The sequence below is a fragment of the Otolemur garnettii genome, unplaced genomic scaffold (assembly GCF_000181295.1).
Source record: "Otolemur garnettii isolate 467f Iridium unplaced genomic scaffold, OtoGar3 scaffold00146, whole genome shotgun sequence".
Lineage (NCBI taxonomy): Eukaryota > Metazoa > Chordata > Mammalia > Primates > Galagidae > Otolemur > Otolemur garnettii.
In genome coordinates this window covers 2033456-2060528 of record NW_003852541.1, presented here as the reverse complement: position 1 = coordinate 2060528, position 27073 = coordinate 2033456, and the positions used below count along the sequence as shown (strand labels likewise).

General features: G+C 54.8%; 1 protein-coding gene across 1 annotated transcript; it reads right to left on the bottom strand.

Moving 5' to 3' along the window:
• Window positions 1–1762: 1762 nt before the first annotated feature.
• Window positions 1763–26084, bottom strand: CPZ (carboxypeptidase Z). Its single transcript, XM_012810971.2, has 11 exons — window positions 25979–26084; window positions 20249–20281; window positions 18375–18749; window positions 15271–15483; window positions 12856–13052; window positions 12173–12334; window positions 11693–11851; window positions 8428–8563; window positions 6125–6264; window positions 2936–3035; window positions 1763–2250 (listed from the first exon to the last, which is right to left on the bottom strand). The coding sequence occupies exons 1-11, from the start codon at window positions 26082–26084 to the stop codon at window positions 1877–1879; spliced, it is 1995 nt and encodes a 664-aa protein (XP_012666425.2). The 3' UTR covers window positions 1763–1876.
• Between the last annotated feature and the right edge of the window lie 989 nt (window positions 26085–27073).

Genomic DNA, 27073 nt, shown 5'->3' with positions numbered 1-27073 from the left:
CCACCCTTCATGGCCTTCCCCACGGCTCCCTGACCATCTTCTCATCCTACCCTGCCTTCTCCCCCAGGGACCACGCATTTAGTCCCTGGCATGAACTAGGCACTCGGCTGGGTCATCACTAACTCACACACCTGCCCAGCAACTCTTCTCTAGACAATTTGAGTGGTGTGAGAGGGTAGAACTTCAGGGAAAGCCTGACACAAGGTCCCCTCCAGGGGGACTGAGCTGCCACCAGCAGGCCCAAGGTCCCAGCAGTCTGCACAAGCTGTCCCTGCTGCACCCCCATCTTCAAAGGGGGGATCCAGAGGACTTCACACGGTGCTCTGTACATGGGACACACAAGTGTTGATCTCTAAAGCACCAGGTGTATGGTGGATGCAGGGCACAGGTGTTCTGAAGGTGTAAGGTGTTTGGCAAAAACTCCAGAGCATTAGGGGATGCACACGTGCCTTGCTGAGCACTGTGGCCTGCTGCACTGAATGTGTGACCGCAGGACACCTGAGCGTCACCACCCAGCGCTGCTGCTCCCCCAGGCTTCAGCTGTGAGCCTAAAGCCTCCCACATTCAGGCACAGGCTGCCCGGAGGCAATGGGGTGATGCTAGTGCTGCTGGAGACCACAGTGTCATTTTGCTGAGGTCAGGGCCCCTCAAAGTAGATCCCCCATTTCTATGGGGCATAACCTTGCCCGGGCCTGGAAATCAAGGATTCCCAAAGGCACAGCCAGGAGCAAGTTTGGAACCTGCTGCATTGTAGAGGATGCCTGTTATAAGCTGAATTGTGTCCCCCAAATTCATATGCTGAAGTCCTAACCTCCAGAGCCTCAGAGTATGACCTTATTTGGAGATGGAGTCTTTATAAAGGTAACCAAACTAAAGTGAGGTCATTTGGGAGGGCTATTCACCAAATATAAGAGGAAATTTGGGCACAAGGGCACACAGAGAGGGAAGACGATGTGAAGAGTCAAGGAGAAGACAGTCACCTACAAGCCAAAGAGAGAGGCCTCAGAAGGAAGCAGCTCTGCCGACCCTTGGATCTCGGATTTCTGCCCTCCGGACTGCTGCTTAAGGACCCAGTCTGGGGCCCTTTGTCACTCAGCTGCAACTGACTGACACACCTCCCTTGCCAGCATTCTCTAATTAGACTACATAACCTTGCACCTCATCTGCAAAGAGGGGATCCCAGGACCAACATGCCCTGCTGATGATGAAAGGGATGGACTGGGATGGGTACCTGTGGAGAGACTGGGACATGAAGGGTCCCTAGACCCAAACTGGTGGCATCATGTAAATGACAGAAAGACCTAGGAAGACCCACTTGGAGGCCTATAATCCTCTGAATGTAACCTCTTGGACCCCAGCCTCTGGCCAGCTCTCCTGCACTCAAGGCCTGGACTATGCCTTGGGTCATCTGATGTCCCCCTCTCCTCCCATCCAGGCCTCCCACTTCTGCATCCTGGACACACAAGCTGTGGCTACAGGAGCCAGAGCTCAGCTTGCAGTGGCCTTGCACCACTGCCCCCAGCCCATGTGTAAAGTCACATCAAGACTGGTCTGGTAGTCTGAGAAAGGCCAGCTGGTCCACAGAGTCCAGCACATGTGGGCCGACCAACTGTGGGGCAGGAGAACACCTGCTCAGGGCCGTCCTGAGAGTCCCTGAGAGTGTGGCTGACTCCAATCCTGACCACAGGCTAAAGCTGCCCCCAAATAACAAAAGTTGATTTCCTTTCCTCCCTGACAGGCACCGCACGCAAAGCCTTCTTCACAGTAGAAGGTGAATAAAAACACTTTAATAAAACTGCAGTGGGTTTGGGGGACATCTGTGGCAGACAAGATCAAGAGGCAGGTGCCCAGACGCAGGGACGGAGGGCAGTTGCATCTAGTACTTGAGCAACCAGCGTGGCCTGTGGGTGCTCAGCGAGGTGAAATAGGACCACCACCAGGGCTTGCTCCCGCCGGCCGAAGGCTGCCTGCGTGCCCCCAGGGGATCAAGGTCTGGCTCCATGGGTGCCCCCCGAGAGCTGCCACTTCCCAGTGGGTCATGGGACCAGGGCCCAGGCCCAGTCCTCCGCAGCCCCTGAAGGGACTTCTTGGGTCCCATCCCCAGAGGCTGCAGAATGAAGTCCACTCGGCCAGCCCTCTTCATCCGGGCAGGGATGGTGACTCTCTTGATGACCTTGGAGTAGCCAGGAGCTTGGGCAACGACAATGTGGGACCCTGGAGGCAGCAGCCTCCAATAGTCACCATCTGGGGCTGTGGACAAATACATAAAAATGACTCTCACCAGGGCTGCAGACATAGCCTCAAAATGATGAATGAGTGTAACTGGGGGAGGTAAGCCTGGAAGGCAGGCAGACCCCAAATTTGCACTTCCCTCTGCATGGTCCTTTAATGTCCCTCTCACTTCTTTTCTCTGTCAAACTCCTATTCATCCCTCAAAGCCCTACTTAGGTACCCTGTCATCTCTGAAGCCTTCAGTGACCATTGCCATCCCCCATACCCAAGTCTCTCTCCCTCTATGCTGGGTCTCTGCCAGGAAACACTCAATACAGTATACTGTGCCATCCCCAAGGGCAGCCAGAGCCCACACCAGGCTGGGCACAGCAGCTTATCGATTGAATATCAACTTTGGGATATGAGCAAATAGGCTCATGAGTGGAGTTGGCTCTCCCCAGCCATCTCTGAGAAACAGGCATCTTCCCAGGAATATAGAACACATATCTACTGTCATTCACCAGCTGTGACCCCAGCAAGCTCTGCCCTGGACCAAATGCAGGAGACACAATATATGGCAGACACAGACCCCAGGTTCCCATCCATCCTCCCTAGCCAGGCCAGCCTGGGATAAACAGTGCCATCTGTCAGGCGCTAGGCACACTACCGAGTGGCATCCCCTTGCCAAGCATGGGCCCCAGGTGAGACCCAAGAGGAGGCTCACCTGTGGTGACATCATGCCGGATACCTTTCACTAAGATCCGGGCATTTTTGACTGGCTTGCCAAACTTGTCCATCACCACTCCTTTGATGCCCCGATGCACCTGAAGAGACCAGGGAGAGGCAGCTGAGATGATGTGAGTGCAGAGAGCACCAAGTCAGCACCGCCCACCCCCATGCTCCCCAGAGTCCAGGGTATCTGGGGAACTGCCAGGCTGAGCCTTACTCTGTCCCTTCCTGATTTGCAATCTTCATTTAGTCACCCCCTCTGTCTCATAGCAATCAATCCAAGCACATTCTGAGTTTTCAAATGACTCCGGGGCTCTCCCTGAGAGTGTGGCTGACTCCAATCCTGACCACAGGTGTGGAGCAGAGAACCCTTTCCTGCCCTTCCTCTGACTTTTCTGAGCCCCCTCGGAGCTGATGCTCTGGAAGACAGTGTGAGCACTGGCCAGGACACACACCGAGGGCTCATACCCTGACAACAGCAGCAGTTTCCCAGTCCGCACATGAGGATAACAACCCTCCCCTCTGTCACTGGCAGGCAAGAATCCCCACGCATAGAGATGGGCTGATGACACACAGCTGGTGGGCTGTGGAGCCAGACCCAGACTCAGCAGCTCCTCACTGCTGGTCAGTGCTCACTGTCAGTCCTTCCTGGCACCCAGTCTGGGGCACTCTGCAAATCAGAGGTGGTCGCGTGCCTCCTTTGCCTTGGCTGACTCCAGCATTGGAGAGTTTTGAAGCCAGAGCTCGTAGAATCTGTGATGGGCATATCATGGGGCCTTGCCCCTCTCCACATAGAGACCAGCCACCTCCTGCTGCCCTCCTGGGCTTGGGACCGATACCTGAAGGGTCTTGCCCCCATGTTGCTGCTTAATGGAACTGCACTCCTGAAACAGTCTCTTGCAAACTCATGTTGGGGAGAGGGGATTGGAGCTTATAAGGTAAGACTCTCCTGGGTGGGGGGTGATGGGGAGAAGCAGGAAGGACAGAGGCTGCCCTTCACCTCCTCTGAGGCCCCTCGTCCCCCAAGAGAACATCCTTCTTTGCCAGCTGACCAACTCCTCTCCCTTCAAGGCACAGCTCACATTCCTCTTCCTCTAGGAAGCCCTCCCAAATGATTGGCCACATTGGGGGTCTCTCCCAGGACCCCATAGCCCTAGCTTTCCTCGCTCTCAATGCTGATCTCACTTCTGCCTCCCAGCCCCAACCTGAGAGCAGGGGCCAGGTACACAGGAGGTCCTCCCCCAACATCACCCTGCCCCTGATAGATTTTGTTCTGTCCTGGCTTTGAGGCTGAAGTCAGCTTCACACATCAGGACTTAGAGCTCCCCAGTAGGTAAGGTGAGATGGCTGCATTGCCCCCCAACCTTACTCCAGGCAAGTAGACACCCACCCGAGGACTGGTCAGGATAATATGAAAAACCCTCAATTGGCCATGACAGACTCGATCTTTATCAGGAGGCAGCGGCCAGCTCTCCTGGGGGGCATCTGTCTCAGGAGCCAGCGAGCCTGCTGCCCAGCCTTCCGCAGTGTGGCACACGCTAGTAAATCTTCATATCCTAAGACTTCACAGACAATATCCACAGAGCAATCCCACTCCATCCAAGGCTCCTTAAAACTCATTTTCACCAGACAGCCATAAAATGAAATGAGTGCGGCGGTCTGGTCTAGAGCCCTTATCAAATGATAAGACTAACCCCAAGTATCAAGAGGTCACCAGCACAGCCATAAAAAACTCAAACAACACTGACGAGGTCCACTTATTACCTGGAGCTTTGTTTTCTCCCTTTGCCACGGCTGCTGCTGCTCCAAGAAGGCTCGGCCTGCATCTTACCTGGAGGAAGGTTCCTGATCTTTCTAGAAAGGAGGGGGCTAATTGACAGAACTGGGGACAGTGGCTCAAGGTCTACACTGGACAGGCCATGTCACTCTCTGACCTTCTGTCTCCTCCTTTGGCAGTCAGTCTCACAGCCACTGCATTCTTCAAACGTAAGTCCATGTGCAGCCTAGGGACCACGGACTAGCACCATCCCTCCGCTGAATCCCATCTATAAAATGCAGCAGCCCCGTCTGTGCTGAGACCTGTCAGGCTTCCACGCCATTTGTGGCAGTGCCAACTGCAAAATGTAGTGCCCTTCTGACCCCTCCTCCCCCTGCTGCCTTTGGGCCATGCTGTCCTCTCTGAGGGCCTGCTTCTCACCAGGGTGTCGGTGCCAATATGCAACTTGAATGATTCTTGAAAATACTTGGGAAAAAATAGTTGAAGCTTCTTTAAATCCCAGATTCTCTTCTATTTGACCTCCCAAGTGCCTCGGTCCCAAACACCCTCTGAGAGCCCTGCCAGGCAGGAACAGTCTCTGCCCTGACACTAAGTTCAGGGGAGACCTTAGTTCCCCAGGTCCCGTGAGTGTGTTATTTTAGACACACATTGTCCGTCTACCTGTTTCTGACAGACCTCAATCCCAAGACAGTGGTCACCCCACAGTCAGGTCCCCTGCCCCTCCCTGGACCTCTGACAGCCCTTTCCTGCCTGTGCCCTCCCTAAGTCCAAAGGGCAGACATGCCCAAGGCCCTGCCTGGGCCGCATGGTGTCCTGTCTGGGCCTCATGGTGTCCTGTGGCCACAGCCCTCGCCCCTGTGCATCCCCCTGAGTACTGCCCACCTCGTCCCACAGCCTGCTCCCCCTGCAGCTGCAGGGACCTCGAGGACCTCAAGGCCCTGTGGATTTCTAGCACGTACCACCCCTGGTCTGGCCTGTTGTCTGGTTTCTCCTACCCTACTTCAAGAGGACGCACAATGGCCGCCTCCTCCAGGAAGCCCCCATGGACTCTGAGGCTGAGTCAGGTGGCTACCCTGGGCTTCCCCAACCCCTGTGCTTCCCTCATTTAATTGTGCCCCTTTATGCACATTTAATTGTGCCCCTTTATGCAAAATAACGTGAGATTGTTACTCATGGGGACTCCGACAGAGGGCCATGGGGTCCCCAGAACCCCACCAGGCACATAAGAAGATTGCTAGGTGGTGGTTTGAGCCGTGCAAAGACAGTTAACTCACAAACACGTGAAGGTTAAATGGGCCTACACGTACTGCAGCAAGGACCACCACACATGGCCCAAATGCAGAGGGAGCTGAGGCTGTGGCACCCAGGCCCTGCTGGCCAGAGCAGTGAAGCCAGCTGGGAACTCACTGTCTCCATGAAGTTCAAGAGTGACTCCTTGTTATGCTGCCAGAGCGTGTAGAGGGCCTCCTCAGGAGGGAACTTCACACAGCCCAGCTCCACGGTGATCTCAAAGCAGTTCGTATACAGGTAGTTGAAGTCGGACATGCCTGCAGCACAAGGGCAGCCATGCTGTCAGGGGCACAGCCAGCCACATGCCGGGGGCAGTGAGGACAGACAGGCACAGGCAGGCATGCGCCAACAGTCACCACCTCCTGTGTCGAGGGACTAAACAATGGAGTGGGTGCTATCATCCCACTTTACAGATGAGTAGATGGAGGCTCGGGGCATCTAGGGCCTTATCCAAGGTCACATGAGGGAAGAGCAGAGCTGGACTCCAAGCTCAGGCGCTTTGGTGGCAAATCTCCACCACAGGCTTCACCACCAAACTGTGCTACCTCTGTCAGGAAAAGAAAAAATCAACTCCCGCAGAGAAGCCAGCAGCAAGGAGCAGCTGCATGGGCCCCTGATGTCACAGCCTGGACTCAGAATGACAGTAACGTCCATTTACCTAGATGTCGTCCTGACAGTAGCCCCAGCAAGAGTGGTCTTACTATCTCCACCTTCCAGGAGAACATGGGACCAGGCAAGGTTGGACAACCAGCCATGGAGGGAGCAGAGAAAGGGCCAACTGAGGCCTCATCTGCTTCTGCCACTGCTGCATCTGCTGCTGAAGTCTTTTTGTCCAGCAGAAGCCACTGCCAAGCAGGTCCAGGTGCCTCACTGGCAGGGCAGCCTGTCAGGGCCACAGGGAGCAGCCCTGCCCTTCCAAGTTCCAGGTCTCTGTGAGTCCCAATGCCTGGGGCCACTGCTGACTGTCACTGTCTCCCAGTGCAGCCACCGTCCCTCCATCTGGCCTTGGCCCTAGCCACTAGCCCTGTGCTGTCCCTGGGCTGTGTCCAGTGTGGGAGAGGGGGCTGGCTGGCCTCTCCCAGCTCAACTCCCTGGGGGTCCTTTGCAGATCCCAGTTATAGGTTCGTGGGGGACAGACATGGCTGGGTTCTGGGAGGGAGAGCAGCTGCCCTGTCCAAGAGAAAAGACCACATGTGCCAGTCATGGGTCAGTGGAGGAATGCTTGCAGAGCAGGCCGTGGTCATGGCTTCAGAGCACATGAGAAGGGCCACCCTCTCTGTCTGCTTGCACAGGCCGCGTGGGGAGACAAGATTGCAATGTAAGTCCTGCCCCTGCCACCTATGGCCCAGAGAAAGTCCTTCCTTTGTCAGAGCCCAGTGGCCTCATCTACAGAACAACACAGGTGGTCAGTGCAGCATGGGTGGGGGCAGGCAGGGCAGGTGGCCCAGCCCAGCAGTGTGGTTCAGGAGGCACACTAGCGTGTGCAGCACACCGAGCTGCCTGTGATGCTTTCCTCCGGGGCCTCTTCAGGAAACAAAAATACAGATACCCAGTCAGCTTCAGAGAAATAGACGAAATATTAGTATAACTATACCCCATGCATATTCTTATAAGTATATCCCATGCACTGGGACATAATTATACGGTACTAAAAAAATTCTTCTTTGTGTCTCTGAAATTCCACTTTAACTGGGCTTTCATCCAGCGACCCTGTTTAACCCCTAAAATGTACAGGTGGAATTGTGAATTTCAAGTGTTCATAAAACTACAGAGATGAGGACTACAGAAAGGTGCAGTGGGACCTTCACAACAGTCACACTTTCTCATCAGAGCAGCAACTAAAACAGTCTCTGTCAACCTCTTCCACTCTCTGAGCTGAAGGTTCCCCAGGAGGCATGCGCTGTTGCCTGCCTTTCAGGGTCTCCAACATTCTAGACCTAGTTCAAATAGGATGGAAGTGAGGCCCTGACCCTGCCTCACCTCCCGCCCTAGCCACTCCCACCATAGTCCCACCCATGGCCCCGCCCCTCCCTACCCATGGGCCCTGCTCAGGTGGCCCAGTCCCTCCCATGGTCCTGGCTCCCTCCAAGGCCCCACCCACTCCAGCCATGGGTCTTGGCCCTCAGGTCCCCCACCTCCACAGCCTGCCTGAGACCCCCTCCAAAGGGTCCCTTCATCTTCTGCAGGCTTAGCCCAGCTCAAGGCCCCACTCCTTCAACCCCATTTGGCTCTGCCTCACCCACTGCCAAGGCCCACTGATGACCCCTACCCACCATACCCCCTCCTCATTCTGAGCCCTGCCCCCACGGCCTTGCTCATGACTCCCTTCAAGGAGCCCAGGGCCCCAACCCCTCCACACTCAGCCAGCGTGGCCCACAGCCACTGACGCTCCCAGCCTGCCCCACCCTGCAGGGCCGCACCTCCCGTGAAGCTGTACCAGTCCGCCCCGTTGATGATGCTGCCCCTCTTCAGGAAGTTGCCCCCACACCTGTGCTCTGACTTGTCCATCATCATGGGGTGAACATCAGCATAGGCTCTGGCCAGCAGTTTGAACATCTGCAAAGGAGACCAAGAAAGAGGCTTCCTAGAGGACCAGACCAGAGGGGGATTCTGCAGAGTGCTCTAGGGGCTGGGGACCGTGGAGTGAGGGGAGACTTAGTCAGGGTGACCCCCTGCAGCAAGTAAGAGAAGGGACCAGTGTCTAGGCAGAGGACACACACAGCCTGTGCAAAGGCCCAGAGGCAGCCTGGCACTGTCAAAGCTCAAGGCAGGTGTGGGGATTGCACAGCCAGCAGGGAAGTGTGGGCTTTCTTGAAAGGATGCACACTGATTTGGGCAGGGTACGTGAAGTCTGGTTTGTTGTGCATACCACACTCTCCTTGCAACAGCAGGGAGAGGCAGGAGATAAGGGCCAGAGTTATGGGGCAGGGGCAGGCCCCACTGCATGGAATTCATCATCCAAGCAAACTTCATCTATGAATGATTGTTACTTCATCCTCCTCCCTGCTGGGCTAACCAGCACCACCAGCTGCTGGGACCCCACCACTGTCCATTTACAAAGCAGGGCAGACTCTCTCCAGCCCATCACTGTGGGCTTCCTCAGGCCTCCCTGCCCAGCGTCCTTCTTCTCCATCCCTGCTCTGGGCCTCCCTCCTATCCCTGGTCAGTTCCCTCAGGGTAAGGCACAGAGAGCAGCTGACTATCAGTCCCCAAACCTGGGCTGTGGCCCTCGCTCGGAACAGGCCTGACGTGCTCCAGCAGCGCAGTGCCAAGATGTCTGAAGGAGTTTCAGGCTGGAGGCTGGCTGGAGTGGGCAAGGGGCAATAGATGCCACCCTGCGAACTAAGCAAGGTGGGGTGTGGGGCTGCAAGGAGAGGGCCGCAGGGACTGACTGGTGACCCAGGAACTCAGGTAGAGGACCAGTGGGAAGCTCAGCCAGGTGGGCTCCTTTTCCAACTAAGGAGCTAAGTAACTAAGCTAATTCCCAGGAGGCAGGTGAGCAGGGCCAGAAGGGTGTGATGGGAAGGATGGAGGTGTACCCAAGCTCAGAGCAGGATTTTGCCCAAAGTGCAGATGTGGAGGTGGAAGAGGTGGCATGACCAGGCTGGAGGGCCTCGAACACTGCTCAAGGCACTGGCTTCCATCCACTGGTGCCCATGGGGGCACCATGAACCTTCGGAAAGAGGGCACCTGGGGCCAGCCCAGCCAGCCCTATCCTCATACTCCCCCCACCCCAGGCCTCACCTGGGACTTTGGCTTCCACAGAGCCCACAGCCACCTGCAGGGCTGCCCGACTATCGATCCATGATTGATGGCTGCTGGGAGCAGTCTGATTTTTTCTGACTCTGGTGGGACTCATTGAGGTGAACTGCCCTCCTAGGGACACCTTTCAGCATCTGTCTCTGAGGCTGGGAGATGGCGAGTGGCGTGAGGGGGCTCCTGCACACCTGCCTGGCCAGGTCTTACTCCAGGTGTTACTCCTGGCACCCCTGGCACCCCTGGTATGTGCTGGTCGCAGGGGTTAATGAATGAATGAGTGAATGAATGAATAAGTAAGAGAATGAGTGAGCAAGTGAATGATGAGTGAGTGAGTGATATATCAGGGAGTGAATGAGTAAGAGAATGAGTGAACAATGGATGAGCGAGGGAATGTAAACAAATGAGTGAGTGAGTGAGGAGTAAGAGGAGTGAATGAGGCATGACTAAGTCAATGAACGAGTGGAAGAATAACTGAATGCAGTGCAGGGCAGATGGGCCAGGGACCAGATGTCGCTGTCACAGCCCCCTCGGGCCCAGGGGCAGGCAAGGTGCTCACTTGGTCTCCACACCACCACCTGCCCAACTTCCACTGACCAGCTGCTCTCACGCATCTCAGCACACTGTCACCTGGGCCCTCACACTGTCCCACAGCTGGAGGCCTCTATCTCATCTGTGGACTCTGTTTGGGAAGATGCCACCTCAAGGCTGCTCTCCTTAGCTAGATGGGGTTGGAGACTCATCCCCAGCACGTGCATCATTCACTCCTTCTCTCACTCAGCACTCACGCATCCATTCACTTATTTATACGCACTCACTAAGTCATCGTTCAGTGTTCTCTTAGTCACTCACCCATGCATCATTCATTCACACACATATGCACAAGCAGACACTCACCTAGCATGCCCCAGCCTCTGGGGTGGCCATCTCCCACCGTAGGCTGAGGGTCCCCAGCGTAGGGGCCAGTTACCTTTGCTTTCTCAGTGGTGGTCTCAGGATAGGGAAGGGGCTGGTGAGGCAGGGCTAATGACCAGCTGTGCTGCTTGGCCAGGTGGCCTCAGAGAGGAAGACAAGTCACGTGAAGGCTCCAGCAGGGAGCCAAGGGCCTAGCACCTGCCCCACCCACCACCCTTTCCCTGGGTCCTGCATGGAAACTGCCAGGGCAGGTGGAGTGCAGGCCCAGCTCTCTGCCCTGTATCTGATCCACCAGGCAGCCTGGGGAGTGACTCTGGGCCTGTCGAGGCAAGAGGAAGGGCAGTGGACTGTGCATCTCAGATCGCACTCCCTCCTTCACCTCAGTTTTCTTATGGAAAGGGGCCAATTCCTAGGCCCTTTTTAGAGGACCAGCCTGCATAAATTTCTATCCCTCATGGCCTGTGAAGGGACAGTCAAGGCCAGGACACAGGCAGCATGTTGTCTTGGGGAGAGTGGGGCAGGGTCCTGCCACCACCTTGGGCCTTAACACCTGCTGGTCTATGAGCAGTGAGAGAAACTGAGGCCTGGAGAGAAGAAAGGCCTCACAGGGCGCAAGGCACCACTGACTCCCGAGGAGCCCAGTGCCTGACAAGAGGTGGCCAGAGAGGGAGGGACAGGCCGTGAGCGCTGCAGCACTGCCCTCTGCTGGCAGCCTGGGTGGCACCTCTCCGCAGGAACTCCTGGAATCTGTCAGGCCTGATGGCTCTTTGGAGACAGTTCAGGTGAGAACATCCAAAAAGGCGGAGCAGCCAGCCTCTGGAAGCTCAGAGAAGAGGAGGGGGCCTGCTCGCTCTCCTGAGCTGGAGGCTTTGGAGGGAGAGCCTGGGCCGGAGGGAGTGGTGCTGACTCACCCTAAGCACTGAGGCTACAGCAACTCCTTCGGCCACAAGGCACCAGCTCTGCAGGCCACACACACCCCTCCCTGCCTTGCCTGCAGCACCCACAGCCTCTTACCTTCTCATCAGGTGTGGGAGAAAACATCTTCTCCTCCTGGGGATGCTTGGAGAAGTCAAAAGGATAGGACACCACGAGGTCACCCCCATGGAGGCTGGCCGAGAGCACAAAGGGGATGGTCCGCATCCACTTCATTATTGCCTTGGTCTCAGGGGCCACCTGCCCAGGACAGAGGAGGTGCCCTCAGGCCTGCACATACCCACTGACATCCCTGGCAATGCCACAGGCTTTCCCAGCTTCAGGCCTCCACAGGGAAGCCCCACCTGGCCAGGGCCAAGGTGGCTTCAGCAGGGCTTAGCAGCTGTCACTGAGCAGGGACTCTGTTTTCAATGCATGCCCTGAATCCCACCAACAACCCCGAGAGGAGCTGTCCCCGTTTCACTGACAGGTGACCAAGGCTCAGAGGGAAAGCCAGGACCTCAGGGTCCCAGAGTACCCAGCCATGCTCTGTAGGGACAGGCTGGCAGCAGTGGCTCCTACCTTACCCCACCAGTAGTGCTGCGGGATGGGGATGTGGTCGGTGCGCACGCCCCGGGCCTCAGCCAGCTGGTAGTACTCTGATGTCAGGTCCGGGAAGTTGCGATTCAGGTCCAGGTTCTGCGCATTCTGCCTCCCGCTTGTCCACCCATTGTAGCCGGCACCCTAAAGCACAGGCCAGTCCCCAAATGAGGGTCAGCACGCCCCAACCTGAGACCTCCAAGATGAGGCCTGGGGCCAGGCTGAGGGTCAGAGCCAGGGTGTCGGGCTGTCTCTAGCCATAAGTGATGAGCATGTGAGCGTGTCTAGCCAGCTGCCCTAACTTCCTTACCCACATCCCAGTCCCCCCTGCCTGTCCTTGGAGCCTTGCCCTGGCTGCCCCCTCCAACCATTCCCATTCCCTACCTAAAGTACCACAGTAACTGCCATTCCCTCCCCACGTCCTCCAGAGCTCCCCTAATCCCCAGCTGGCACTGTCATGCCCTTTATATCACAAATTTTTCTTACCACATGCATCACCTTTATAATACACCTGGAATTCTCAGTGCCTCCTTTCCCCAAAGCAGGACTTTGATGAATCCCCTCACCCTTAATGACAGCCCCATAGCACTACTCATAAAAACAACTAGTAAGTGAACAGATGGGGAACATCAGACCCACAAGACCCAGATATCAGGGGTGCTCACTTCGGCAGCTGCCACCTCATAGCCATCAGGGTTCATGGAGGGCAACAGGTGGATGCGGGTGGTGTTGATCAGGCGCTGGATACGGGGGTTACCCAGCAGGTACTCAGAGCACAGGTACTGGGCCAGGTAAATGAGCATCTCCCGCCCTGCCACTTCATTGCCATGGATGTTGCCAATGAGCTTCACCTCAGGCTCCACTGGGGAGGAATACAGTGACTTGAAGCATCATCCCAAAGCCCTGGGTCCCCAGAGGCTTGACCCCCTAACAAGCAAAGGTGACCAGATGTGCTGGGACTGATTTATATTTGTTTTCACTCAAGAATCTCTATGTATAATGAGTTCTCATCAAGGTCATCACTTTTTTTGAGCTCACTTTCTATGTTTAGCCATAATTATTAGCATGACAAGATATTAATAATAATGTATGTTTATCATTGATCCATGTGAATTTCATTGATAGCCACTCTTGATGTTTGTGGAACAGTTCAAGGTGCACATTGGTGCTTAGCTGGGAAAGCAGCTGACCCTTAAATGAATGAATGAGGATAGATGGATAGCTGATGGATGGATGGATGGATGGATGGATGGATGGATGGATGGATAGATAGATAGGTAGGTGAGTGGGAGGGTGGAGGGATGGATGGATAAGTAGAATTAATGAGTAGATGGATGGGGGGATGGATGGATGGATGAGTAGGTAGACAGATGAACGGATGAATGGATGGATGGATGGTGGGTGGGTGTGTGGATGGATGGATGGTGGGTGGGTGTGTGGATGGATAGGTATATAAATTGAAGAATGAATGGATGGATGCTTGGATGGATGCATGGCTGCATAGATGAATGGATAGTTGATGGACACATGGGTAAATAATGGCTAGGTAGATAAAGGGATGGACAGATGGATCTATGCAGGGATGGATGGATAGATGAATAAGGGATGGATGAATAGATTGTAGGAAGAAGAGTCAACCAGGACTCTCAGCCTTACTAGCTTATGACCATGGGCAAGTCACTCCTCTCGGAGCCTTAATGTTGCTTACCTGGAAAATGGCATCTCCCTCCCCAGCTATGTGTGACAGGGACCTCTAAGGGTTGGACTGAACACTCATGTTCCTCAGATTCCACATCTCAGGGGTATAAATGAAAGGAGGCTTTTTCCATGTCATTCACCTTCCTTGCCCCTCTGCACAGGGGATACCTCTCACCCTCAAATTCCAATGCCACACGGAGAGCACCTGTCTTCCACCTAGAGCATACCACCCACAGCTGGAGTGGGGAACAGAGTGTGCCATGGGGGCTGAGATGTGTCCAGACAACCTCTGACCTTTGGTGAAAGATAAGGCCTTTGGACTCATGGTGTCCACCCTGTCTAGACCAATAGGATGAAACTGGTCAAGGTGGCCATACTAGGAAAGGTAACCAAGAGGGGATGCATTTTCCAATAACTTGTGAGGATTGAGTGTCCATCCAGATTGATCCTGTTTGACTAGCATGCTCATGTGGACAGGTAGACTGGGGGTCAGCACCAAGGCAGGACTTGGATTCACTGAGTCCCCATTCCTGGAGGCTCTGCCCTCTCCCCTGTGCACTGGATGCTCTCTGTGCCCAGGGAAGGGAACCTGCATGGTATCCCACCCCCAACACAGGATGGGCTAGGTCTTTGCTAGGACATCATGGAGTCTCAGACACCACCAGCCCAAGTAACTCTTTGCAACTTAGAATGAGCAGCAGATTACAGAGGCAATGAAGTTTGATTTCCTAATCTGCTCTGCAAAAAGATAGCTCCAAAGGAACAGTAGCATCTAGCATTTTCCACAATGCCCTCTCCCATCTTGAAACACGATCTCTAAGCCTGATATGAATGGGAATGGATTCAGGCTTTTTAAATGGAACAATCATTTAATTCACATCACTCTGGTCTCACGTTCCTGGAGCAATTTCTCTGCCTGGGCTCGTTTTCTAGGACAAACAGTGCACAGGGTCACACAATCCTTCACACACACGAGGGCCTGGCGCTCCCAAGCTGTGGGGGCTGCTCACCCTGTTTCTTCCTGACACCTAGAACTTGCCCTGCCCCTTCCAGCCTCCCCCTACTCTCCCAGACAATATCACTGTGTCCTTGCACTACAGCACTTCTTCTGCTTTAAATTTTTAGTTTCGTTTTACCCCTGTATAATCCCCATTGGATCAGTGTCTCCATTATTATAAAATAGTCTACTCTGCCCCTCAAATTTTCAAGTGAAATGGATATTTTGGAGAAACCCTTTTTAATACAGTGGGTCCGTATGCCCTATAGGATATGGCCAGGCACCAAGCAGCACCCCTGCATTTTCCCAGTGCCCCAAACACCCCCAAGCTGTGCACCCCAAGGCCGAGTGGGGCCAGGGGCAGGCCCTCTGTGCAGGCGCTCACTCAGCTCATGTTGGCCTGGGCGGCCCGAGAACTCGATGACTAGGAGGTCTTTGCCGTCAAAGCTGCGCCCAATGCTGTAGGTCTTAGCCACGTGGGCGCAGCGGGCAGCTGTCCTCTTCAGCACACGCACCATCTGGGCGTAGGAGTGATGGACAAAGCGTATGAAGGTTGGTGGAAGCTCTGAGGGCAGCACCTCCTCGGCCTCCAGACCTGCTGGGGAGGAGCAGGGGAACTGGCGTCAGTGTCTGGTGTCTGTGCCCCCCCAACCCCTGGCTGACCTGGCTGCCCCTGCCACCTTCTGTACCATCTCCCTCCCCAGCTGACCACGCTTGGCACCCTCACAACCCCCACACACAGCAGTGATGTGTTGGTGGGACCCCCATATCTCCTTTGGGTGGCTCCCTGCCTGTTTATGTTTTTAATTTAAGCTCCCTTAGACTTAGAACAAGGTCTCCAGCCAACAGCAGCACCCAAGAGATGTATAAAGCACAACACAGTTCCTAATGCTATTTTAGGAATAAAAGCACCATATTTTGATGTGTATAATGTGTTCCTACGAATAATCCAGACCCATGTTTTTGCCCCAAATTTTCAGGAAAAAAATATTTTGTTTAATTTTTTAATTAAAATTTAAAGCTTAAAGCTTGCAGTGTATGAAGACAGATTGGGCATTTTTCGGGGGACTTTCCAATAATTTTTGTAAAAAATGTTAGCTAGATTGCTAGTTCTCACCTAAAGAGTATGAAGAGAAATAAATCATTCTTCAGCAGCCAAAAAAGCTTTTGTCGCATGTTTATCAAAAATTCAACAAAACCGATTACTGTATTCCAGGCTACTATTTTGCATACGATATTGTCATAGCTTTCTAGAGTTACACTTTTAATGCATAAGCATAAATAAAAGAATTTTAAAAACGTTTGTGTAGATGCAAAATTAGTACTATTAGTACTATCATCCTTATTGCTCCCTCAAAACCTTAATCAAAATCATGTTCATTATACACTGCAAAACAGGGTGATAGGAGTCCCTAGGGGAAACTCCTAAAAGGCACAGTGACAGCATATAAGGGAAAGGACACAGCTGCAGAACCCTGCTACTGCTGACTTTCTGCGTGTCTGGCTTTCCGACCATCGAGCTGTAATCACAGTGTTTCGCTTTGCGTATGTGGCACCATGGTGTGAGCAGTGTCAACGCCACCACACATCCAGAGAGAACAGTACTGAGAAGCCTGGCAGCCCACCACTCCACTATTATGGGTGCTCCCACACATGTGCTGGGAGAGCTACAGCCTTACCAGCTCAGCAGACAGAAAGGAGGAGCTTGGGGAGGAAGAAGGACTTGGCGGAAGAGGAGGGGAGAGAAGGAGGCTCCAGACATCTCTGCACGCCCACCCCTTCCACTCACTAGAACCTGAGGACAGCCCTGGTGACCCACAGCAGGTCTCACAGCCCGGCCCACAGAAGGTCTCATAGCCCGGCCCACAGAAGATCTCACAGCCCAGCCCACAGAAGCAGGATGCAGGTCTCTGTGGGCTGGCCCTGGAGACCACAAAGAGTTAACACTTTTTCACCAGCGTCCTACTGACCCTGTGGTTTTGTTTCTGCTCAAAATGGTTCTGGAGGGGAAAGAAAGCAGACAGAACCAGCAATTTGGTGACAGAGATGCCTGAAATAATCTCTCTCAATAATTTCAGGTTTTCCCAAGGAGAAGGTTTGGCCCTGGGAGCCACCTGGCTTCCTTCCCCTCAGCCCTGGGCCCTTTCAGCCACCTCCACCACCCTGTCCCTGAGAGCCCCTCACATGGAGACAGCTCCCTGTGCACCCACACGGAAGCCCAAGGGCTCACAGCCCTTCTCAGACCAGGAGCCTGAGGCTCCCGGGAGCACCAGGGTCAGCCCTAAGTCCCTACACCACCTGTGGACTGTGGGATAGCACATCCCACAGACACACACATCAGATGCATCATCCCAGACATCATCCCAGATGCAGGTCTGTGTCCCCTCCCCAACCATCCTCAATGTCCCAGCAGAGAGCCATGTATGCAGTAGGTGCTCAACAGCTGTTTGAGGGACAAATCAGTTCATCCATCAATGACTGAGTTGGTCACTCCCCAGGGCCTCTGCTTCCTCACCTGTGAGTGCACATGAGATGGCACATGCATGGGGCCTCGTGCCAGACCCTGTGGACCTGATCAGGAGTGGACACTGCCGTACACTGCCTGGCACGGTGCACACTGGCATACAAGCATATTCAAATTTAAGTTTAAACTCATTCAGATGAAATAAAGGAAGACATTAGGGCCTTTGTCACAATGCTGGGTCTACAGAGGTGGACAACAGACTCAGGGGTGAAAGACACAGGGTAGCCCCATGCAGGCCACCCACTGCCACGGCCCTCTGCAACCTCTCTGCACCCTAGCAGAGAAGTGGCCCATTGCTGCCTGGGCTGCCTGCCCCACCCCCACTTCTCTGTCCATGTGAGAAGACAAAGCCCATCTCCCCACATCCCCAAGCCCATGTGGCCATACAGACCCCACTAAGAGGAGTCTACTCCAGGCCAAACTTCCCTGTGTGACCTGTGAGGCCCAGCCACAGACAGCCCACCCAGACTAGGTGCACAGCCTGGAATTGAAATCCTTGGGGGAGAGGAGCTGCACTGAGGACATGGTCCCCAGGCCAGCCCTGCTTGTGCCCACATCTGCTCCTTGAACGCAGGCATCCCAAGCCCTTCGTGCCCACAACTTCTCCCTGAGCATTTGAACCTCCACCCCCCTCTGCCCACATCTGCTCCCTGAGTGCCACCTCCATCTCAGGTCACTTAACAGAGCCTCAACCAAGGCACAACCCCACTTTGACCCAGAACCTTCCTTTTGAGCCTTGCTGGAGGGTCCTGGGTGGTGGGACCACCCTCTCTCTTCACTGCCACTGCCTGATGCCCGCCTGGTACCTTTCTGTGAGCCACTGGGAGCAGCTCCTCTCTCGACCAGCACCTATGCCACTGTAGTCCCTGGGAGCTCAGCTGCTCCCTTCAGTGTGGTTCTGACCTCACTGGCCACCTGGACACCTGCTCGCTCCCCAAATGACAGTCCCTGAGGCCCGCCCTTACCCCGAAGCTTCTCCAGCGGGTCATAGCAGACTTCTTCCTCATGTGCAAAGTAGCGGTGGCAGTCGAGGAAGTAGGGCCAGGCCATGTCGATGGCATCAAAGGCAGGCTGGCAGGCTTCACGCAGGCCTTCACAGACATGCCGGCAGGGCCTGAGTGCCTGGCTGCCCTCACACCGGGGGGCCAGCACGGCGCAGCCGAGCAGCCGCAAGTCAGGGTTGCACTGGCCCTCCAGGAGGTGGTGCAGGACACTCAGCAGGATGTACTCAGAGCTGGCCTCCACGGCCTCCCGTGACCGGTGCTCCAGCGGGGTGGGGAAGGTGGTGTGGTTGTAGGCAGCATCACTGCAGGTCCTGAGCTGCAGGTCCACGCAGGTGGCTGGGGAGACAGGTTGACACATCACTCCCTCCTATGACGGCCCATATCAAGCATCAGACATGTCCAGGGCCTGTAGGGATGGGGACACCCACCATCTGGCAGGGGAAAGCCAGGGCCAGGGCTCCTCTGGAGGAATCAGGGCCTGAGGGAGAACCAGAAAGGGCTTCTAAGGCTGACTGGGTTCAACTACCCACTAGCAAGCAAGTTGGGCCAGGCCACTCTGAACCTCAGCCTCCACATCTCCATAGTGGGGGACAGGACAGCAGAAAGCAGCTATGGGAGGATTTGCCCATGTTAGGTAGGGTCCATGAATGGGGCCAGCAGACTGTAGTAGGCAGAGACAGGTACAAACCACCCTGAGGACACAAGTCCATTGCAAAGAAGTCCCCAAAGTTACCAACTGCCTGGACCATCTTAAATCCCTGGAGAAAAGGCAGATCCCTAATCAGTTTGAGCTCAGGCCTTAGTGACAAGGCTGGATAAAGACAGCTATGGCTTCTTCTGCATCTCACAAGGATGAGGAAGCCCAGGCCAGAGGAAGGGCTTCTCTGATGCTTGGTCATTATGGCTGCTCAGCCAGCTCAGGAGTGGACATCCAGCCCAGTGTGGACAGGCCCCAAACGTCCCATCTCCACAGGCCCCCATCTGCCACACAGGGCCCTTCAGACCCTTGTGGTACAGAAGAGTCCCTGAAGCCTCCAGCTCCACACTGTCACCCCCATTGCCTTCTCCTCCTGTCCTCAGTTGGACTTCACAGTGGCAGCATCACGCAGTCTCAGACATGGCATTTTGCCCGTTTTCCATGTCCAAGTTTAGGAAGGGCAGGGTTGTTTCTGCTCAGCATTTCTCTGCCTACAGCATCTAATATATGCCATTGACTTTTGTACTGGGAAAAAATTTTCCTGATTTTCTTAAAAGTCTAATCCCTCCACTAGAATATACCAGATACTCAAATATGGCAGGAAGGCACTTGAGGAAATGTTTGCTTCTTTCAGAGAACCAGCCTTGTGCTGAGCATTTGAAATATACTGGATCCCACATAATTTTCAAAATCACCTGTGAAGTCAGACACGCTTCTTCTTCCTCCTTTCACAAGGTAGGAAATTGGGGCCCAAAGGGGGAAAGAGACTTGCCCAAGGCACAGAGCTGACAAGGGCCAAGTAGCCCATGTCGATGGCAAGATGTGGCCCAGCCCTTCCAGGGCTGCCCCCATCGGTTGGGGGCTGGGATCTGGACAGGTAAAGGGTGGAGAGATACCTCTGCAGAGGCTTGAGGAGGCAGAGGGGGTGGGAGCCATGTACCACAGAGGGAAGGGCTGGCATTTTTGTTGTATATCTGATTTTTAGTTGCTTAAGAAGGGGGTTGGATTTGGTTAATGGACCATGTTGTTCATTACCCACTTTGGAAACCACAGGGTCAGTTCCTTAAAATGCTCTGATAGTCTGGAGGGACTGGAGCATGCCCACAAAACAAAACCGAGGGAAGTCCAGGTACTGTACCGCTATGTGCAGCTGGCGGCCTGTGGCATTCACCTAGAAAGAGAAACACAGCACTATTAGGGACATGAGTCACTGTCGTTCAGCCATCCTGTAAAATATGCCCATTGTGAGTGTCTGTGGGGAACCAGCCCTGGGTTCATCTCATTTAATCTTCACAGCAACCTCTGAAGTAGTCACAGCAGTCACCCCCATTTCTCATGTGAGGAGACTGAGTCTCAGAGAGGACACATGACTTGCCCAAGGAAAGACAGCCAGAAGGCAGCTGGGTTCAGCGGCATCCATCCAGCTCAAAGCCTGGGGCTGCCCAGCGATGTGCTGGCAAACACTTGTGATGTTTGCTGATTGCCATGGTGTAAATACTTCCATCATGGCCAATTTCAAGTTTGCAACAGTTTAACAACCAATTCTCACAAGATCCTAGAATATTTAACAATCAGCCATCAGGAGAGCATACCGGCATGCTCCACTGTGCCCTTGACGCTGACTCCACTTTACTCAAAACCCCTTCCAAGAGTCAGCCTAATGTAGTCCCTACCCTCAAGAACATACTTCTCACCATTTATTGAGTTGGGGACCATCTTCTAAGTAAACAAGGATCAACACATGAAGCTATCCTTGCAATTGTCGGGGACTCAACATGGACCCAACTAAAAGACCCCATGAAGGACAAATAAAGCCAATGTAAACCACACCAACTGCTGTATTTCTGACCAGAAGCATATTCCAAGAGCTCTTGGGAAGAACAGACTCCAAGAGAGGGAGCTCGGTGTCAGAGATCGGCTCAGCTGTCCCTGGAAAAGGCCCACGAAGGAGTTCACCTGGCCCAGAGGAGCAGGCTGGAGACAGCAGGAGCCAACAACCTCAGGTGTGGGAGTGCTGGGCCGTGGGCAGCGAGAAGGAGGTGAGTGAGAGGCTGGAGCCAGAAGAAAAGCTTCTGATCCTGGAACCCCACCTAAGACTCACAACTGAACTACAGGTTAGGAAGGGTATGGGCCACTTTTAGGAGTTCACCTTAATATTTGGGGGTTATGAGATCTTGGCTGAGCACATGTGAGTGACAATAGCTCCCCAAACGGGGTCACCATGGAAGCATGGCCTAGCCCCACTCCACTGGCCTGGTGGCCCTCTTCCAAGAACCTCCCAGCACCTGATTCTCCCTGTGGACTGGGCAGCCACAGACCTCCCCACACTGACCAGCATACAAAGCTCTCGTGGGATGGTGACATTCAGGGTCCCTTACTGCCAACAGGTGCTCATGTGACAACTCTGGTTTTTACCTTTATAACTGACAAAAGAGAGCCACACAAACGCTTCTAGAGTATGAAATAGGGGAGTCTAAGGACGGCTTGGGAAGATGCCTGCTGCCCTTGGACGCACTCTCACTCCCTGTCCAAACCACATGGTTGGAGAACACTGTGTGTCTTGAGGGCAGTGGGGGGCAGGGAAGATGCCCAGCACCAGACCTGGGCAGCAAAGAGTCCCCAACAAGTGGCTCTTTTGTGTCTTGTCTCCTCCACTCCTCCACGTCTAGTGCCTACCACACAACATGGCCTGGGTAAGATGTTCCATAAATAATAGCCACGTCACTGCTGTTCCTGTTTTATCACAACCCCAAGACCTGAAGTGGAAAGGTTCCATGTTGTTCTAACTGACTGGCACTACTTAAGGAAAACAACAGGCATGAATGTAATTTTCCTGAGTGTCTGGGTAATGGATCAGCAGCTCTGACCTGAAAGAGAAGCCACAGTGCACCCCCACCCGTGCCCAGGCACCCACAGTGCAGACGGGCACAAGTTGGCAACAACCGCCTCAAGGCCCCCAAGCGGATAAGCCACTTGCTCTCGGGCCTGCAGGCGTGGGACTCACCAGGCACCCTTGCTATCTCCTGTGGATGACCCACAGGCTGTCATAACCCCGAGTGTCCCCACACTTGTGCTCTCACCACTCTGCAGGATAAAGGAGGCGTGGAAGCAACAAAAGATAAAGAAACCAGCCCCGGGGTCTGTGCCAGCTCTGCCCCTCTGTGCCTCTAAGGACAGCATGTTGGGAAGAGCAGATAAAAGGCCACATCCACACAGGGCCTGTGTGGACTTCTGTCCTGTGCAGCAGCATCCAGTGTGGGCATGTGTCCCCTGCAGAACCCTGAGTGAGCATCTCTGTCCACAGCTGACCATTTGCAGGGCTTGCTCTGGCCCCAGGTTCATGCTCAGCCTGTTCTGTCTTATCCTGTACCGAGTTCAGATCAAGGCAGATGCTGTGACAAAGAGTTCAGATCAAGGCAGATGCTGTGACAAGTCATTTCTAAGGTCAAGTCCTCCCCAGATGGACAGTCTAAGCCAAGCATCCCTTCCTGCCCTGTACTCATGTCCCAAGACTCCAACACAAAAGGCTGTGTGTCTGCCACTGAGCTGGGTATGAGGAGGCCTAGAGGTTCATTCAGGGCCTGCTGCCCTTGGACACATTCTCCCTGCATCTGACTCAGCAGATGTCAGTGAGCAGGACTAACTCTAACTTGGCGCTAGGGCCTCTGCTGGCCTCAGGAAGCTGTGTGGCAAGGTGTCCCTCCCTGCATAGGTAGTGTGAAGGCAGCACCTGGCACCCAGTGAATCCACTGTAGCTCAGGTGCACAGCAAACAGGAGGAGGGCTGTCCCCTGTGACCTCCCTCCCAGGTCGGGGTTTAGCACAGGACGGCTGGGGCCAGCACCTGCTGCTTTGATAAGCCCTGCTTCCAGGGTGGCCGCCATGGGTGAGGAAGAGAGGCAGGTGGATTACTTTGCCAGGGCTGCAAACTGATGTGGTCCTTTGCAGTAGAGCAACAGAAACTCACTGTCACAGTCTAGAGGCCAAAGTCCCAAATCCAGGTGTCAGCGGGGCTGTTCTCCCTCTGAAAACTCTAAAAAAGGATTCTTCCTGCGTCTTCCAACTTCAGACAGCCCCTGGCATTCGTTGGCTTGTGGCTGCATCACTCCAGCCTCTGCCTCTGTCATCACATGGCCTTCTGCCCCGACGGCCTGCTATGTTCTAATTTCCCTCTTCTTCTAAGCATAGTAGTCATTGGACTTAAAGACCTTATTCCAGGTAAGGTCATGATCCCAGGTACTGGGGGTTAGGATTTCAACATATCTTTTGTCAGGGACACAACCAGCCAGCCACAGTGTGTGCTGCACTGACCACCACAGTAGGGTAGGATGGAGGTGGGGCCCAGAGTGGTTGTGCCACTGCCCCAAGACCACACAGCAAGTTCCAGAATGAGGGTGGGCCTTACCCAGCTGGCCTCTGATTATCACCTACAAAGCAAAAAGCCAGCCAAGCTGACTCAAAGCCCACATTCTGCCCATCCCAGCCCCTGTCTGCCAGGGTTACTTTGGGTGGCCTGTCCATTCATCAGTGCAGCCATCCATCCCCACCCACAAGACACATTGAGACACCCCCAGAGACTTGACCTCCCCTGTGACCCTTGAAACACAGAGTAGGTGAAAAATTGCACACCTAGAAGGGTCTCAAACCACACTGTCCGTCGTGGTAACCACCAGCCACATGTGGCTACGGAGTGCTTGAAATGCAACAAGTCCAAAGTGACATGTGTGACAAGTGTGACACACCACACTCCAGACTTAGTACTAATACAAGAATGTAAAATGTGGGCGGTGCCTGTGGCTCAGTGAGTAGGGCACCGAGGGTGGTGGGTTCAAACCCAGCCCTGGCCAAACTGCAAAAAAAATAGCCAAGCGTTGTGGCGGGCGCCTGTAGTACCAGCTACTCGGGAGGCTGAGGCAAGAGAATCACCTAAGCCCAGGAGTAGGAGGTTGCTGTGAGCTGTATGACGCCACAGCACTCTACTGAGGGCGATAAAGTGAGACTCTGTCTTTACAAAAAAAGGGGAAAAAAGAATGTAAAATGTTTCTTTAATAGTTTTCGTATTAACGACAAAATATTGGAATAGCATTCTGGATATATTGCATTAAATAAAATTTGTTATTAAAATTAATTTCCCTCTTTCTTATTGCCTCTTTAGTGTGGCTACTGGAAAATGTAAATTTATGCACGAAGCTGGCGTGGTATGTTTCTGAGACTGCACCAGTCGGAAAGCTGCTCTTTAGGAGTTTGACGCCTCGTAAACACGAGGTGGCAGCATTTCTTCAACCCATGGATTGAGATTGCACTCAATCCCTCCCTCTTACACTGCCAGTAGGTCGTTCCTCCTGGTCAGGGCCTTCTAGCCCATGAGAAATCGGGATGAGGCCAGAGAATTCAGGCCATGTGCCCATGATCACACAGCAGAGTAGACAAGACAGGATTTGATCCCAGAACCCACTCTCTAGAAGCATGAAAGTCACCTCAGCCCCCAGGCTCCTGTGAAAATGGGAAGTCCTCCAGGGAAGAAAACGAGAGAGGGGGACAGGAAAGTCCAAGCCCCCTCTGAGCCCTGCTACGTGAGACAGAGACGTAGCAGCCCTTGGATAAGGAGCTGAGATGAAGTCTGTGGTCTGGAGAGTCACTTGACTTCCACGCTGTGAAGAGGGATTTATTCTAGAAACACTATGTCTCGCCTCAGCAGGGCTCAGTACCAGCTAGAGACAGAGATCACCGTGCCCATCCTGGTGAGGAAGAGGTGCCCTGGAATGCCTGTGTCCAGAGGAGGGGCTGCACTTCTCCCTGGGAAAAAGGCAGGTCAAGTCAGGCTTCCCGGCAGAGGGTCTGTGGTCTCTGGCAAGCCTGTGATTCTAGACACATTCAGGGATCCCAAGGGTCCAGGGGAGGGTCTTTCCATGCTGCTCCATGTTCTGGCAGCATCCCACACCTGCACCAGGCCCAGGCCTGGCCTTTCTACAGAAAGAGGGGAGAGGGAAAGACAAGAGGGAGGGCCCAAGGTGGAGAGGAAGGTCCAGGCTGACAGAGAAGGAAAGGAGAAAGATCAATATTGGCACACCAGAGAGATGTTACTTTGTCCCTGGCATATCCACCCTCCAGCCCAGGCAAGTTCTCAGGTGTCCACAAACCCCAGCACTTGAGAGATTCTGAACCCAGCACCTGGACCCTTGAGCCTATCTGACCCCAATCCTCCCAGAACACAGGTGGCTCCCAGTAAGATCCCTAAGGAAGGTTGGCAGGGTGGCCCCCCAGCTCTGAGGCCACACTGGAGGGGAGTGTGCCCCTACCCACCTGCCCCACACTCCACAACCAGAGGAACCGTCTGGCAAGGTCACACACATAGGCACACCACCCCCAGAGCGTCAGTGGGAACCCTCCCCTCTCCCTGCCCTGACCCCACCAGGACCCCATGTCCCTCTGAGGCCCCTAGGCCCGCTTCCCAGAAACCATAGGCCACATCACAGCCTGGAGCTGGGAGGGAGGGGTTAGAAGTTTGCCATACAGGGAGACGGCCCCATTCCTGGAAGGACTCAGGGACCTCAGATGGCCTCAGGACCTTCGAAGTTCTAGCACCTGCTCTCTCGGGCCTGCTGGGCCTCCTCCTGCAAGGCCACCCCTGCCGCTTTGCAAGACCCCCAAAGGGCCTCACCCAATAGCCAGGGCGGACGTCCCTCCGCTGTCCATTACACTGGGCTCTGGGGTCCCCGCTAGGATGTTTCCGAGAGACGTTCCCCTCCCTCGCAGAGGCCCCCCCTTGTCCTAGGTCACATGGCGCCCACTTTGGGGACGTCGTCCAGTGGACCGTGGACGCGTGACCAGCGGGAGAAAAGGTCCTAGTTCCCGGGCGCCGGCCTTACCGGCGGGGTCCCAGGCACGGTCCCGGGCAGGCGCGCATCTCCGGGCCGCAGCGGCGGCGGAGGCGGCCAGGGCGGCAAGCAGCAGCAGCGGTGCCGGGGCCGGCATGGTGGGCGCGGGCGCAGTGATGTGGCACTCGGGACGCGGTCCGGGCGCTGCTCAATCGGCTCCCGCCCCCCGCGTAGGGGGGCTGCCCCGAAGGCGGCCGCGCGGGAGTCGGGTTACAGGGGCAGCGCCAGAAACCAGAGCGTTGCCGGGAGGCAGATAGACGCTGCGGCCCCTCCCCAGCGCCGCCCCCTCCAGAGCACTGCTGGCCTCTCCTGGGGCTCAGTTTCCCCTATCCCCGCCTGAGGGCACCGCGGAGCAATGTCCACACTCCTGATGCTCTTGCCCAAAACCCTGATCCGAATACTGGACGGTCTGGGTGGAATTGAGTGTCCTGGCCCAATCACCCCACTCTGGGCTGCACCTCCTGGTATGCTCACCAGCACAGCCCAGCCTGGAGATCAAGGTGGTAGGTTAAAAGCCCTTCTCCCTCCCCCTTTCCCTAAACTGGGATCAAAGGCAAGGTTGTGGGATAGAGAGGTGAGCCCAGGGACATCTGAAGGGCTGGCACTCCTCCTCTGCACCTGGAGGAGCAGAAGTGCCTGTCCCGCATTCCCCACCTGCCCTCTAGCACTCAGAGCTATCCTAGTAGGAGATCTAGCTGGGCCTGGGAACAGAGAGACCAGAGCCTCAGCCCCAAGGCAGGAGAAATCAGCCTCTGCAGCCCCCGCCCATTGTGTGCCCAGAGCCCCTCTCCCCCTCTCTGGGAAAGGACTGCTCTGTAGAGCTGGGTATTTGCCTACTGGCCACTTCTCTCAGCCCCTCACAGCTCAGTCCAGCCAATCCTGAGCCCTGGGCACAGTGCAAGCCAGACACAAGGGTCCACCGCCAGCTTTGAGCTGGGAGCGCAGGGTCAATGCATGGACCCTGGAGCCAGAAGCCACTCAGCTCTGAGGCTTTCAAGGGGCCATGTCGCCCAGAGGCTTCACCTGTGGAACTGCTCTCCTCTGCAAGCACAGGAGCACCGGGGCCATGAGCAGAGGCCAAAGGTG

Coding starts and splice junctions, on each gene's coding strand:
- CPZ (XM_012810971.2), bottom strand. CDS start 26,084: ATGCCGGCCCCGGCACCGCTGCTGCTGCTTGCCGCCCTGGCCGCCTCC. Junction 15,484..18,374: donor CCCGCTGGAGAAGCTTCGGG/GTAAGGGCGGGC, acceptor GCTCCTCCCCAG/CAGGTCTGGAGGCCGAGGAG. Junction 3,036..6,124: donor TCTTGAACTTCATGGAGACA/GTGAGTTCCCAG, acceptor TGGTCTCTTCAG/GTGCATCGGGGCATCAAAGG.